This window comes from Magallana gigas, chromosome 2 (assembly GCF_963853765.1).
Source record: "Magallana gigas chromosome 2, xbMagGiga1.1, whole genome shotgun sequence".
In the NCBI taxonomy this organism is placed as follows: Eukaryota; Metazoa; Mollusca; class Bivalvia; order Ostreida; family Ostreidae; genus Magallana; species Magallana gigas.
Genome location: NC_088854.1, coordinates 10,167,453 through 10,182,641, shown reverse-complemented (window position 1 = coordinate 10,182,641; position 15,189 = coordinate 10,167,453). Strand labels below are relative to the sequence as shown.

Genomic DNA, 15,189 nt, shown 5'->3' with positions numbered 1-15,189 from the left:
TAAATGTAGGTTACAAATTAAGACTCAAACCAAATCAAAAAAGGCCAATCTTTTGTGTCCCTACACTTTTGTTCTAGGAAAAATGAATCACTGCGACCTCAAGAATTTAGATTCTTCTTTATACTATCGAGAAAACTTTGTGAAGAATTCGGAAAAACCTTGATGGTTGGGTTGAAGAGCCAAATGTCTCCGTAAGTATACATAAGTAAATAACAACAAAAGGCAATTGTGTTGAAATATATTTATAGAATTATTAGATGTCCCTTTCCATTCCAACACGGCGCTGCTGACGGCTACAACGCCCACGCTCTCCACATTTATGGGAACCCGAAGGTCCATACACTAGTAGTATATAATATATAACAATTAAAAAGTTTTTAAAATATATCATCTTGTAAACGTTTACAACTAACTACTATAACCATGGCAATGAAATCATCTATGAACAATGATTAAAAATAATGTGGAATATCTGTACACAAAAACACAGTCACTTTTGCCATTTGACGAAGGACCGAGTCACGGAATAAAAAAAAAACCAGTCATCCGATCGCTCATTCTATACAAAAACTTGCACTGAACACTTAAAAGTATTAAACTCTGTCCCTGAAGATTTGAGATAATATATTTAAGGAAAAAAATGTAAAAGTAAAAACACTCCTCGATCAGCTTCGAGCAAGGGGAGATCACTGTGGTTGGTAACACTGGCCGTCTTTATCAAATAAAGGATCCCGTACAATGTGTGCGAAATATCTAATGAAACGGGTATCGGCTCGAACCACGTGCCAGTGACGTCAGAGCCATGGCAGCGCTGATCTCCTTCCAGTGAATATCCTCTTGGCGTCTGAAATTCATTAAATAGGACAATAAAAATTTCAAATCCTTTTAAATCAATCATGATCATCAATTTGATAAATTATTTTTGGAGAAAGGCGCCACTAAAGAGTTGAAGAACACAGACAAACTACAAAAATTGATTAAGTGAAATTCACCTAAAAGTCTGTCTTTTGACCTGTTTTTCGTGGATTTATGCGTGCAAATTATAGATTGTTTGTATTTTAAACTAGACCCTTACCTAACATCTCCTGAGATCCTGCGCCTCCTAGCGGCGGCTTCCAAATCATCAATCGGGTCTGAAATTGAAAAAGGCCTTTTAAGAGTTTGTTCTGATCAAAGTTTAACTTACTATGATTTTAAAAGAGGATAAGTTCTATTTTCTTTCCGACAAATCATAAATCTGAGGCACTTGAATTCCCTATCCTATTTCTTTATTGCAGCAAACCATTGGTTTCATCCATTAAAAGTCAATATGAAATATTGGCGCTAAAATAATTGCAGCTCAAGGACAGGCTAATGTGCATTATTTTCTTATGCCTTTTTGTTGATTTTTCGATAAAGGATCATAACTTGAAAATGTATTAAAATATAATAATTTTTCCTTAAAAAATAACACCATCGAAAATTCGAAATGGAGTAAAATTGTCATTAACACTATGCGAACAAATAATAACTTCATGTCTGAATAGAACTGTGATTACTTTCCTTTTCTGATTTATATACTATTCCCAAAATTTTCTAGTATATTAGCTTTTAATCTAAATAAGATTATAAAAAGAGCTCAAGAACTGGACCAGGAAAATTGTATTTTCGATCTTTGGCTCAGGCTGGCAGCATACTGTATTTCCCCTGACATCGTTGGCGGTTGTACCGAGAATGATGTAAAATTGCAGGAAATAAATAAGTTGATAATAGATCTTATCCTTGCATCATGCACGTGCTGTCCTTGACCTTGGTTAATCTGGATGTGTTTCCTCAAAACTCAGCGATTGAAAGCCAGTCTTTAGTAAGGAAGTTTAACGTCAGTGGTCTAATTGACTTGATGGAATTAAAAAAAAATCTTCACTCTTGATATCATAATCCAAGTATGATTCATGTTCGCTTCCCAGTCGATTAGGGCGTGTACATAAAAGCTAATGCATTCTGACTTTAACAAACAACTCTTCAAAAAGTTTTACCCTCTTAACTGAAGAGCTCGTGTTGTGTTTGGTGAACGTACAGCACTGACTACGGATTGTACAGTGTTTATCGACAAAAGTACTATATCCTGGACATGATGCAATATAACAGATCTGCACCCATGAAGGTCGCATATTCTTATCATCTTAATAGGCCTTGACACTTTATATTGCATCTTTTTTTCCATGATCATGCACTAATCGTGGGAACAATTGCCAAACTCTGCACATGTTGCACAGTATACAATAACAACTTTACTAAATACCGTAGGTATTCGCATTCGCAAAAGATGTCATCACGTGTTTAATAGAAAAAAGAGGCAATATCTTAACATCACGTGTTGTCCGTTCGTGACATTGTCAATATTTAATCCGTAGTGGATTAAAAAGGTAAGTAATACAAACAACCTTTCTGAATAGAGAAAGCAGCCCTCCCCCTGAGCTGCAAGACATGTAGATTGTGTGGAGGATCGGGGCAGGGATCAACTACTTATCACTGACTGTGCCTTGTTATTGAACCAAGTATGTGTCGAGTTCAAGAGGTGTTATCTACAGGATAACCTTCTCAAAGTCCTTCACCAATCTCGGGTTAGCAAAGAAGACGCTCTGCCGGAAAGTTTTGCTAGTATATCCAACTGAATAATCATATGCGTGAAACGCGAGGGCTTCACACAAAATTTCACTAAAGAAGTTTGAGTTTGAATTGAACAAGAGCACGGTCTTTAACTTTCAAGTAAAGAACGCGCAATGTCAGCGCACTTTTTACGTTTTTTGTCGTACATTCTTGTTAGTTGACCTTCAAGATTTTGACTAAAAATGCCCAATCCTTATTCTTGTCTGATCCTCTTTAAGAGCAATGATACGGCAACATTAAGCCTAACGAACAACATACACAATTACTTGCATTTCGTACGGACTTTCTGTAAAGATCAATTTAAATTTTCAATTTCTTTTTAAACTCTTGAAATAAACTTTAAATGCGTGTACATGTAATTTTTTTTACATACAACACTTTCTTACCGTCCATGGGGTAGTAAAATTGACTCTCAGCAGCAGAAGAAAACCCAGAGGCTGTGGACATTTCTTCGTAGTCACGTGACCCAATAGACCCTGATGGTTTTCGAGATCGAGTTTTGTTGAAAGCTGACATTTCCATGTCCACATGTGTGCCCGAAGTTTGGTTGCATGTGTCACTCAAATAACGCTGTAGAATTGTCTGTTTAAACTTATTTTGGGTCCCTTCTCTGAAAGGTCTGTGGAAATCGGAATCCAACCCCGGATGCGGGAAAAATCCGCTGGTAGGAGTTTGAGATCTAGAAGGAACAACCACGTCATCAGAGGGGGGTGGGTCGTCTGCTACCGGACTGAAATCTACCCGCGAATTAGGCGAGGGTTTCTGTTCGTCTGCTGTGTAAGTAACTGAATCTTCTGAAAAAGAAAAACAAATATTCAAATGAGACTTAAAGAAAACACTTTTTGCATGCACACACCGGATTTACTGGTTTACCGTTAGAGGGTTTTTATCCTGTTTAGCATCAGGAATTTGTTTCTTTAATATGCCTTTTTGGGTGCCAGTTTTTAATGTATCAATAAGGAACTTTTTAAAAATGATATTATTGATTTCTTTCTGATAATATATTTACACTTCATACAAGAGAGAATTTCATTTTCAAGTAAATCAATTATGGTCATAAAAACAAACCGGTTTTATCTATTAATACAGTATCGTTTCTTTTTATTTTCCGTATACCATCGGAACATTCTCGAGTATTTAATTTGTCCAATGTCTGACTCTAATCTTATCGAGGCACGCAAGAGAATTTAGTATCCAATTCAGAATTGATTGGGAGTAATTTGATGGAAGATTCGCTTTTAATTTATAGATATATCGAACTAGGTTGACACTATGGCTGATGTATGCTTGAGCGTGGCCAAAGAGGTGATTCACAGCGGAAATATTACTGCAGGGCACACTGCGCGGAAGGTCAACGTATTCAGAACGGAATACATAAACCGGGCTGTGACCGTGTAATTAGACGCCGTCAGTAAATGCAACCTAAGCAGAAATGTATATTTCCCGGTCCTATGAAGCCCTCAGCTGGAATACCTACATAGAAGGGCTCAGTTTTAAAACAGCATACAAAAAGATCAAATAAAGGGGATTATATAAAGAAAATGAACCTGACAACATTCACTATCAATTACATGTAAATAGGACATTTAAAATATGAGAGCTTTTCTTAAACAAAGTCCCCGTAAACAGATTTATGACAGAGATACAACGCAAATTTATAACAATGTACCCGAGGGCCATGATGCTCTCGAACGGTGCATCAACACGTGACTTGGAGAGAGAGAGAGAGAGAGAGAGAGAGAGAGAGAGAGACTTGTGTATATGTTTATTATCAATGTGTACATGTAAGCGATCAGTATTATTTGTACAGCTGATGAGCCTCTTTCCTCATACAGATAAGTCAATGTTCGGGCGTTGGTTTGGCCTTGTTTGGGGGTCTTGCCCTCCCGTTGCACAACCTGCCACCCCTTTATCAGTAAACATTGGGATCTTATCTTTACATTCCTGTTTTGTCACCACATTCCTCCCTTACTTATTCCCGCGAATTTTACTGAAGCACCCTATTGAAAGGTATAATGATCATTTTTATATAGGTCTGTGTCTTACCAATTAATAGTGTTCAATTGTTCATAAATCATAAATATTGACAAACGGAAATTTTTAATTAGCAAAAAAAAAAAAAATAATAACCACTTATGTTCAAGCAGTGCAATACAAAAAATCAAAGGCTAAGCACTAGGACGTTTCATAGCATTTGAATGATCGCAAAAGGCGCGTAACCTTGTACCCATTCAACGCCACAAAGCGCAGTAAATTTGTTTGTCATAAAGGTATACCCGCTAACACGCCCTATTGATTGTTTCCAAAAACTCTGCTTACTTCATACCCCCAGTTCACGTTTTTGTAACAGGACAACACGTGTACTTTAAATGGTCAGAGCCATTTAAAAGTTCTAGTTTCACTCAATTTCCTTCAAGGAAACAATGTTTTCCAAAATATTTACTCTCCTCACAATAAAAGCTTTAAAGCGTTAGTTACATGTGTTTTACATTAATTGGACACACTAGAAGCTGTGTGAGTAACCTTTTTTATTTGACAGGAGCCAAGGTCAGATCACAGCTGACGTCACGGCATATGTTGTAGTCACTAGAAGTCAATGTTCTGTTCCTTCGAACGCTTGACTTTGAATATGTCATGCCGCATGATATAATCTGCAAGATCCAACCAGCCGATGGTAGAAGCCCTTGGACTATTCCTAATCCAATATCTTTGCAACATTACACACGTGTTCTATTGAAGATCGATAAATAGGCCTTTGTCTTTGCCATTATGCAAATGCAGTTTAATAAGTGCAAGATTTAAGTCTTTGACAAATATGCGGATATTGCTCACGTCCCGTACAAAGGACCCCGATGTGCATGTCGACACACAGGTCGCTGTCCCTCCCGTTCTTTCACCTTCACTCCCGCGTAAAAGGGAGGCCTCTTATCACCCCCCTCTCCATCAGTCCCTGACCTAAAACTCTAAACAATTTATCTATTGAACATTCCTGCTTGTTAGAAATTGTATTTACTTAGTGAAAATTATTGCCTCACAAAAGAGAGATCATCTAGAGGTGAAGGCTACCTTCTGTTAACAAACTGGAGAGTTACGTGATTTGCCTGCATTCACGTGGACCGCTATCGACAGAATTGTCTTGGAGAGCCAGAGGAGGGTTTTTTTCTATTCACAATAAACAACAGGCAAAGTTTATCTTTGGCGATGCATATTGTGACTCATCTAATACAGAAATGTGGCTGCCTTTTGTCTTCTCCTCAGCTTTGTTACTGATCCAAAGCTCTTGTAATTCCCATGTGTTTACTTTTATAAAATAGACCAAATAGCAATTACATGTACACAGAGAGAGAGAGAGAGAGAGAGAGAGAGAGAGAGAGAGAGAGAGAGAGAGAGAGAGAGAATTTATATATTTATGGACAAAGAACAAGTTTAACACAGAATTTTTTTCTTGGTTAACAAATCTAATTAGAATCAACAAAGAAGAGAAGTTATCTTTGTTATCGTTCCTTCTTTTGACATTAGGTATTTCTTTGTGAGGGATTTTAAAATGAAGATATCAATCTTTTGTCAGGCCGAGTGTATGGAACTTATCTTAGTCAAGGCCGGGCGTTCTGTGCTCTATTAGACACACGGTGACGTGGGGCGTTTGCAAAAGATCATTATTTACCCAGAGGGACCCCGGTGTCAACTTTATCCCTTTTCCCACTCGGTGTACAAATATTTTTTTTTCACCAGATGATGTAATTTTTCTTTAGGGCTAAATTAAATTGGTAACTTTATGTCTACTTTCCTACAGGGGTGAAGAAAGGCTCTTTTAAATACGTGGTAATTTCCTGTCCAAAATGATGAGTAAGGGTGACAATAGTCATTTGATAAGTGTTTCTAATTTTAGCTATTCATAGACAGATGGTTGTGAACTATAATTTCAATTTTTCAAAATGCTATGGGGCAAATCAAATTAGAGTCCGTGATTGGCGGTACAACTGTTTTCATCTGGCTTGATGTGGGGAAGTCATTTTCCTAGCTGATCTTCCAAGAGATTTCTACAGTGAACCGAGAATTTCAAGAAATTATTTACGGAAGAAACAGACACATTTGGACCACATCCAAAGAAATGTTCGGTACATCTCATAAAGCACCAACCCATTCAAATCGAAATAAGGTTTCTGACCTATTTTACCACCCATAATCATTGGTTTTCTATTCTTTCTTCATCTGTAGCTGATTGATGGCTTTTGATTAGGTCATCTTTAAATCAATCTTTAATGGAGTAGTGCGAGACCTTAAGAGTGAAAGCTCGTCAATGGAGGCCAAAGATGTGACGTAACTATCAGTTCCTGGAGCGGATAAATTAGATAATGACGTCGATTTCAACACTTATCATAAAAACAGGCCACAGCTCTGACAGAGTAACTGTTTAATTCTGTGTGATGTACCTATTTTAGACCATCACAATTCCTTTCCCACTCTAATGAGAATGGTAAAACCCCATATATGTTATGCGAATCCAGAATATCACTCAATATCAGATTACTGCTTCATTTTCTGACCTGTTTGTCAATCCTTCTTACCGTTATCATCCGAATCGAAGAGGCTGCTATCATCAGAACTGATGCTTAGCAACTCTGCGTTGCCAGGCACGCTGCTGTTGTACATTTTGACCCGCTTGGACCAGGGGATGTTGTCTCCCCTGACTGCGTTCTTCAGTCTCCGCCTCGCGTTGGCGAACCAGTTTGAGACCTGGGTGTTCGTCATCTGAGATTCGCGGGCAAGGATGTCTTTCTCCAGTTTGGAGGGGTAGGGGTTGTCCCGATTTTTGCACAGCCACTGTTTGAGAGGCCGAGTCATGTTTTGCATCGTCTGCCTTTTCTGTCGTATTTTTAATTGAAGAGGACGTCTGTAAGGAAAAACGAAATTTGTAGAAAAAAGAAAATGTAAAAAATCATTTTTTATGAGTATAATTCAATTATTGGACTTGTTTACTTAAAGAAAACACAAGATTTCCATCTGAGCCCCAGAAGACTTTGCATATATTGTAGAGAGGACGGAGAATTATACAAAATGTCAAACTGCTTTGTCACCTTAAAAAAATTGTGTTTCCAAAAGCGAGCGCTTTTAGTAATTTGACCTAAGTTATAGTTATGAATACCTCAAGGATATCGGCGCGTTGTTTACAAACGCTTCCAATGCATATGTTTTCAAAGGAAACATATTTGAAGGTCATTTTTAAATACAGAAGCAGGGCACAGGGCATGTTGATATGGTCAAAAATTATCCTTAATTCGTGCACCATCTGCATATTAACCATCGAACGCGATCCCATTTTTACAACAAAGAAAATGCTGAAGCGGCAAGAGTAAATAGAGTTGACTTGTCTTGTCAACAAATGCTGAACTTCGGCTCAACCCTAGCCACACATTAGAAACTGCATGACCGAAATGTTTCAGAGGAAAAAGGCAACCGCAAATTAAATAGAGAACTTTGAACCTCCAATTGCCATCCTAGAACAGCGTGAAAAATAACCGAGATTCACATGTTAATTAGTTCTCTCTCATTGCGGTCGATAATTTGGAAACAAGAATGCAAGGTTGGAAATTAACGTGAGTACAATTTTTCAGTCCGTTACACGATTTTCAAGCATAAACATACAGCAAAACTAGCATTTGTTGACTTTATTTACTACCAAATGCAAATGCGAGGCAAAAGCGGCCGTGATGTCTACACGCAAAATTTTACAAGATGCGTACCTAGGTAACCATAATTCATCTATTTATTTCTTGCTTGCTGTAATCTATGAAGTGATCCGTTCAACACTTTCATCAATGGAATATGGCGGAGATCGATCGGAGTGAGAGCCGATGATCGGGTTGCTGAGTCGACAGAAAATACCCGACAACACCTGCGACTGGGGATCTCCGAATGTTGAAAATGACGTGTTGCATCGCGCGATTGCTGAAACAATCAATTGTTGCAACAGAAACCGAAATAGCGAGGATAATCGCCAATACGTTTGGTCTATTTTAGACATTGATCACGTGTATTTGTTCTGTAATCTTTTATAATTTGTCACCATTTATAATCTATACGAATTTCTTTGAGTTGTCTAAATTATAACAAAATAATAATTCTAGGATTAGGATTTAAAGGATTCCATACCATGCCGAGTAAAGGGTTGGTCAACATAAAAATGTGAACGACCCAGGACCACGTATTGATGTTGTTTATGAGCATGGCGAGTGCGCGGACACCGCTATCCGGTCACCGGCGGTTATGTAAACTGTACTTATAGAGAAGTGACCGCACTGTAGATATAAATGAACACAGTAGAGGAGTGACCGACCGGTGATAGGGCGAGGGACCTGTACACAACATACAGATTTATACTGTCCAGTGATGTCAAAGGCTCATTAAATTACCCAGATACCAGTTTCTACGTTGTCATTTCCTTTTAAGTTCTTCCAATACATGTATTGTATGAAACTCAATCTCAATAAAAAAAATTAATAAAATTAAAAATAAAGACATAAACGTGTCGGAACAAAGACTCAACTAAAATAGTGCAAAACATGTTTTCATGTACAAATGTTTACACAACTTCATCAAAATCTCTAATGCTATTGACACATCCCAAGATGTATGAGGGGGAAAAGCCTTCGTCATGCCCGCGCATTTGGACATATTGCATCAAAAGCTAATCTTTTTTCCACCGGCAAAATTTCGTCATGTTTCGAGTACACTTATTAAACGAAGGTAATCTGGGAATCCAAAGTAATCATCTACTCTAGCTAGTGGTCTGGAATTCGCCCGTATCTAATCTGTGATATGTACGTAGCCTTGAGTTTTCAGCTTTGCTCAAGGTCACACCTAATCGGCCCCGGAGACAGTTGGCTTGCGGGACCAAAGGAGATAGTGGCCTCGCACTATTTCCAGTTTTAGCCCTCTTTATCATATACACCTAGTCCTTAGTCACAGCAAACATACTACAAATACGAGAGCTCGCGGGCAAATAAAACAACAACGGGACGTTCGTTCCATAACTTAAGTTTTGAAAAACAGCTGTAGAATATAGCCACAAGTCAAAAGATGTTTGTCGGTAGTTGATTCGTGTGATAGGATTCCTCGATGGGTGAATACCACGATACGAGCGGTGAACACAGCCAGTATTTGTTTGCCTAACCATACACCACTTCTTTTTATGTTTCGTAAAATTTTAAGGGGAACAGGGTCTCAAATAATGGAAAAAAATTTGTAGCATTTTCATTTATCTAATCGTATTATTTAAAATTGCGTTATTGAGAAATACGTGTAAATTAAGGGTTTTCCACCAGTTTTGACACATAGGTACATGCTGACATGTAGGCACGTAAATTATGACCATTGCCGGAAAATCTATATAATAATTACAACACGTGAGATGGTCGTACGTTTCATGTCGCGTTTTACTGGAGTTCATGTCCATACAACCAATTAATTTGCGAAACAAGTGTTTTGCCATACCGGTGACTTATGATTAGTTCCTGGCTCTGATATACACGCTAAAGATTCCCGCTAATCCTAAAGAGATTAAATACTTACATATATAATAATGTCAGAACTCTTAAATAATACAGTGACCTAATTACATAATACGTGAAACAGTTGGAGGGGTTCCCCCTCTTACCTGGACGACCGTTCCCGGAGGATCCGCCTCGCCGACCTGTCCCCTGGACCCGTATCAGTACCCGTGTCATTGGTAGTATCCATTGTGTACAGAAGTCACGATTTACAAAATAATTACTAAATAATAATAAAACTAATCTGTTAAACAGAAAACAAACACATGAGTCGCACTGTCACAGAGCTTTCCATTTACACACACACTAATAATATCTCCTGCGCGGTACGGGCGATAGCAAAAGACCCCCGACACACGTGTATAATACTAACACTAAACTTCGGATGTTTACATGTTCACGACTTTGCCATCAAATATTCAGCGGTTTACGATAGCTATGTTTATACCAATCTGCTTAGTTTGCATTCGGTGCATGTGTTCCGTAAGTGATATGATAATTAGATCTGCGATCTATCGACTAATAGGAAAGCTCGTACTTTAAAACGTCGGCGAGGAACAAAGAAAATCAGCCGCTTAGCAATCGTCGTCTTTGTAAGAGGCGTTTCAATTGGTTGGATTATGCTTGAGCGACTCTATTGAATACACACAAATTGTCATGCGTGTGTGCTGATCTAATTTGGGAGGAGGTGCCTTGACATTGCAGTCATGCATTTTCTACTGCAACATTGAAGTTGTTACTTTTCTTAAAAACTAAATAAAGCGTAAGTAGATATAAAACTATGATTTAGGTTCATGCCTTTCAATAACTTAGTAACGTACGTCGTATTAATTTTTTGTTAAATATTACGAGCTCTTACTGTTAATTACATGTAAGAAATAAAATTCAAGTTAGAGAGAAACTTTTCTTAAATAAACTTATGGAGCCTATATGCATTATGACTTTTAAACTTCACTCGGGTGTAGTTTAGAATGTGTATGCTGAAATTAAACCGGTTCCTCAGTCATCGAGTACACTTTCTCAAGAAAACAATATTGTTGTATAGGATGAAAGCACAGGAGTCTCTTTCAAATGGTAATTACAATTTTAATGCACAATTTCTCGACAAATCTTGATGTTCAATAAAATGACAATGCCTCAATCTTTTTTCTTTTTCTAAGTCTGGTTTTGAGAATTAAAAAAGCTTGTGATTTTCCTTTGTGATATTATTTCCCAAGGAATATCCATCAATTTTCCTTTTAATTTTTGTACCAGGAAGTGTGGAAAAGGTAAAAAGAGAACAAAAATCAATAAAACTAATAAATGATTGAGATCTAAAAAGAGACTAATCACAAAGCCCATACATTTTATACATATTTATGGAATGCCGCCCCTTAATGTACATATAGATATGTGTTGGGATTTTTTCCTTGTTGACAAAAATTGATAATAAATTTGATTTCTTGAGATAATCGCTACAATTCAAAAGTTGCTGCAAGACAATGACATGCATGGGCAAACATAAACAATCTCTCTCTCTCTCTCTCTCTCTCTCTCTCTCTCTCTCTCTCTCTCTCTCATGATCACCAGAAGGTCGAAACAATTATACCAATCTAGAGAGTATTTATTGTATTATAATCAATAATGTCTTACGTAATTCAATATTACATACAAATATGTTACTCGTGCTATTTTCCTGCATTATATTGATCTATTGTCCACACACCGCTGTATACAAGTATGTGGTGAATAATTAACAATAACGACTGATTCTCCGAGATCCTGAGAGAGAGAGAGAGAGAGAGAGAGCTGTAGCTGTTTACAATAATTAATAATTTGGCATATTCAATGATTATACATGCATGTCATCTATACTTGATCGTAAAAGGTAAAACAATCAGAGATGCATAGTTACATACTATTGTCTACGCGGCCTTGCCGAAAAAAAAAACCCCGAAAATTAAAAAAGCAATTTAATTCATGCGTGTAAATGTTGTAAATTTTTTTCTAGACTTCTGCATTTTACAAATGAATGACATGCTGAAGGAAATACATGAGTGCATATTCATGTTCGCTTTGCCTCAAATATTAAAATGGTCATATAAAGGGAATAGTGCGAAGAAGTAAAGCATTGCTCAAAGGCCAGTTATTTCAATGACGAATTTTTGCACGTAGCGACAGGATCGGGAAAAGTCCGACTCAGCAGAACACATTTTAAATTATCGGAATTCTTCTGAACGGATTGCTGCTAATGTGTAGCGAATTAGCTTAAGATCATAGAATTAAACCTTTTCAAGATTTTGTACGATTCATTTAATGCACAATAAGGTATAAAGAACAGTTGACACGCTCCTCAGAGAACACCTTGACACGATCGGGATTGCGGACACCTCTCCGGAGTAAATAGGATTAAAGTCTTCTGCCCCTATAGTCCACTCATCCTTCTAATCCAGCTAGATGTTGTTTTGCGTTGTGGAAAACTTCCCTTTTTAGGTGGGGGTGTTGGGGTGTTTAAGATATATGATTTTAAAATACTATGGGAGATCAATCGTGAATAGAAGCAGGGGATAGGAAAGGGTTTACAGAAAGGTAATTTTTGAGAGAGAGAGAGCGAGAGAGAGAGAGAGAGAGAAACAAAAAAAATCAAACCGTTTATTATCCAATACCATGTTACATCACAGGTTTATTTGAATATTACCTGAATAGGAAATTAACCTTACAGCGATTACACACGCTCACAAAGAAGTCTCCAAAAGTCGGCATGCATGAAGTTCATGAGGATCATCACATTTAACCCCAATTCACCCACCTAGAATATAGATAAAAACCGCAACCCCCCCCCCCCCTCCCCTTCACGTTACCAGTAATCGGTTTGCTTGTTGCTAGCCCGATTACCTGTTTTAAGAAAACAGCTAATGTCAATTTCCTCAGTCTGAAACTTGGCCATATCAGACGCTCGGAAAAGCCAATTTTGTATGAAAGAACAGTCATGATAATGTAGGCAGGAAATGACCGTTTGTAAAATATGTCCACCATTGACCACCAATGTGAGGTAAATGTTAGGGTACTGGATACATTTGCATCTATTGTATAAAACATGTTTTTAAGGAGGCTAAATGGTCAACAAATTAACGATCAGATCTCCCTTAAACTTTAGATATGATATTTTGGGCATAAACTATTATTTAGTAAGGAAATAACAAGAATATTTTAGCGTTATTTGAATGTATTCCTATATCTTTATACGAGGTTCTTCGCCTATAAGAGTCTAAAGCCATATACAGTCTAAAATCATTCCCTCTAGAGGCAAATTACAAAGTTTATATGTCATAGCAAAGTTAAGTAATTCAGAGAATTCAAAACTATCTTTAACAATCTATGCTTAGTGTAACAATACACGGTGAAATATACTCAAAACTGCACGGACGCAGGGTGCCCAGTTACACTCGATTTGAGAAATGACGTTATTTATGATAATAAAATATGAAGTCTGTACACTGTATTATATAAGGAATAAGGAATCATTCTTTGAGTATTATGAGGTGATAATTTCGGTCGGGGCGTGATCAAATCCAATAAAGCCCGAAGGGCTTTATGATAGATTTGATCACACCCCGACCGAAATTATCATCTCATAATATTCAAAGAATGATTCATTATTACTTATATTTATATAATTTTAAGCAATCGTACCATTATATATTTAAATGATAGATAAGCAAACCCCGCTTGCGCCTCGATTTGGCGTCATTTGTATTATGGGTTATATAGTACAAAATCGATACGTAGTGTTATCACAGGCGAAGACACTGGAAAATGTAAATATATACAAGTGTAGCATAATAAAATCAATAAACACACTCAATTAAATTTGAAGATTTCAATTTCATTTTCATTTACTGAAAGTTGTGTATATATGCATATGTGCATTTATGTTTATATGAAAGAAAATTATTAAAATTTATTTTTAAGTGTCCAGTAATGACGTAAACATTTATGCTGTGATAAACTTTAGTTAAAATGACCTAGCAGCTGTCGTGCGCGCGCGTTGTGTGGAGGGGGGGGGGTGTTAAATACTCAACCCCAAGGTTACACAGAAAGTGGTCAGTTCCAGTCAAGCTTTCAGTATTGTCATTCTAGAAAGAGGGTATTTAATTTTCGCGTCGTTGTCATGAGTACAATCTCCTCACCCGCTTCCACACGCAAGCACACGTATAATAGTGTTTGGTTACGATGGTTCTCTGAAGCGAAAGTGCACTATCATATAACAATCAACTTAACAGAATTTCAATTAACCGATAGCAAAGCATCATATTCGCATTAGAAAGCTTATATTTTATTACTAGGTCCATTTACAGTGTCCTGAAAACAGACAGGTAAAGTACATGTAGATACCCGGGCCGGCTATTGGCATCCACTGACGTCACACCGTGTCCTGTTTTCTGCTGGCTCAGCAAAGTCCTGTAAACCCCTGTGTGGATGTGTTGATTGGATTTCCATGGATTTTATTGAACTTAACGACCAGCTTGTATATGTCTTTAGCGTCTATGACTCACCGGGCTTCCAGCTCCAGAATCTCTCGGTCCAAAAGCCTATGCTATATCTGGCAGTCTCCTGCAATTGTTCCTGGGCGCTATCGATTGAGGGATTTAACCCTTCTCACTGAAACCTAGCGAATGTTAAGGACGATATAGCGGGATAAATATTAATATGATTAACCGACGGTGACCAAACTATTATAAATGCTAGTAAGCTGCCCACGAATGCAAGATATTTGCAATATTAAAAGTGCAAACCAAACATATCACCAAATTAATATTTTTTGTTCATTATTCATGATGATTAAAGAGAAAGTTGAGAGATATATTTTTTTATTGAGTTTTAATAAACAACGCAAATAGATTTTTAAAGATTTTAAAGAAGATTGTTATGCTTCTTTAAAAAAAAAATCATAACCAATTTAATATGTGTACCTCAAGGAATTAATAATCGACATGTATACAAAAGCACA

The 15,189-nt window shown here is 37.2% G+C and overlaps 1 protein-coding gene across 1 annotated transcript; it reads right to left on the bottom strand.

Moving 5' to 3' along the window:
• Positions 1-226: 226 nt before the first annotated feature.
• LOC105319734 (homeobox protein Mohawk) lies at positions 227-10,664 on the bottom strand. Its single transcript, XM_011417385.4, has 5 exons — positions 10,307-10,664; positions 7,218-7,543; positions 3,036-3,443; positions 1,076-1,133; positions 227-844 (listed from the first exon to the last, which is right to left on the bottom strand). Exons 1-5 carry the CDS (start codon positions 10,387-10,389, stop codon positions 754-756), a joined length of 966 nt encoding a protein of 321 aa, XP_011415687.2. The 5' UTR covers positions 10,390-10,664; the 3' UTR covers positions 227-753.
• Positions 10,665-15,189: the final 4,525 nt, after the last annotated feature.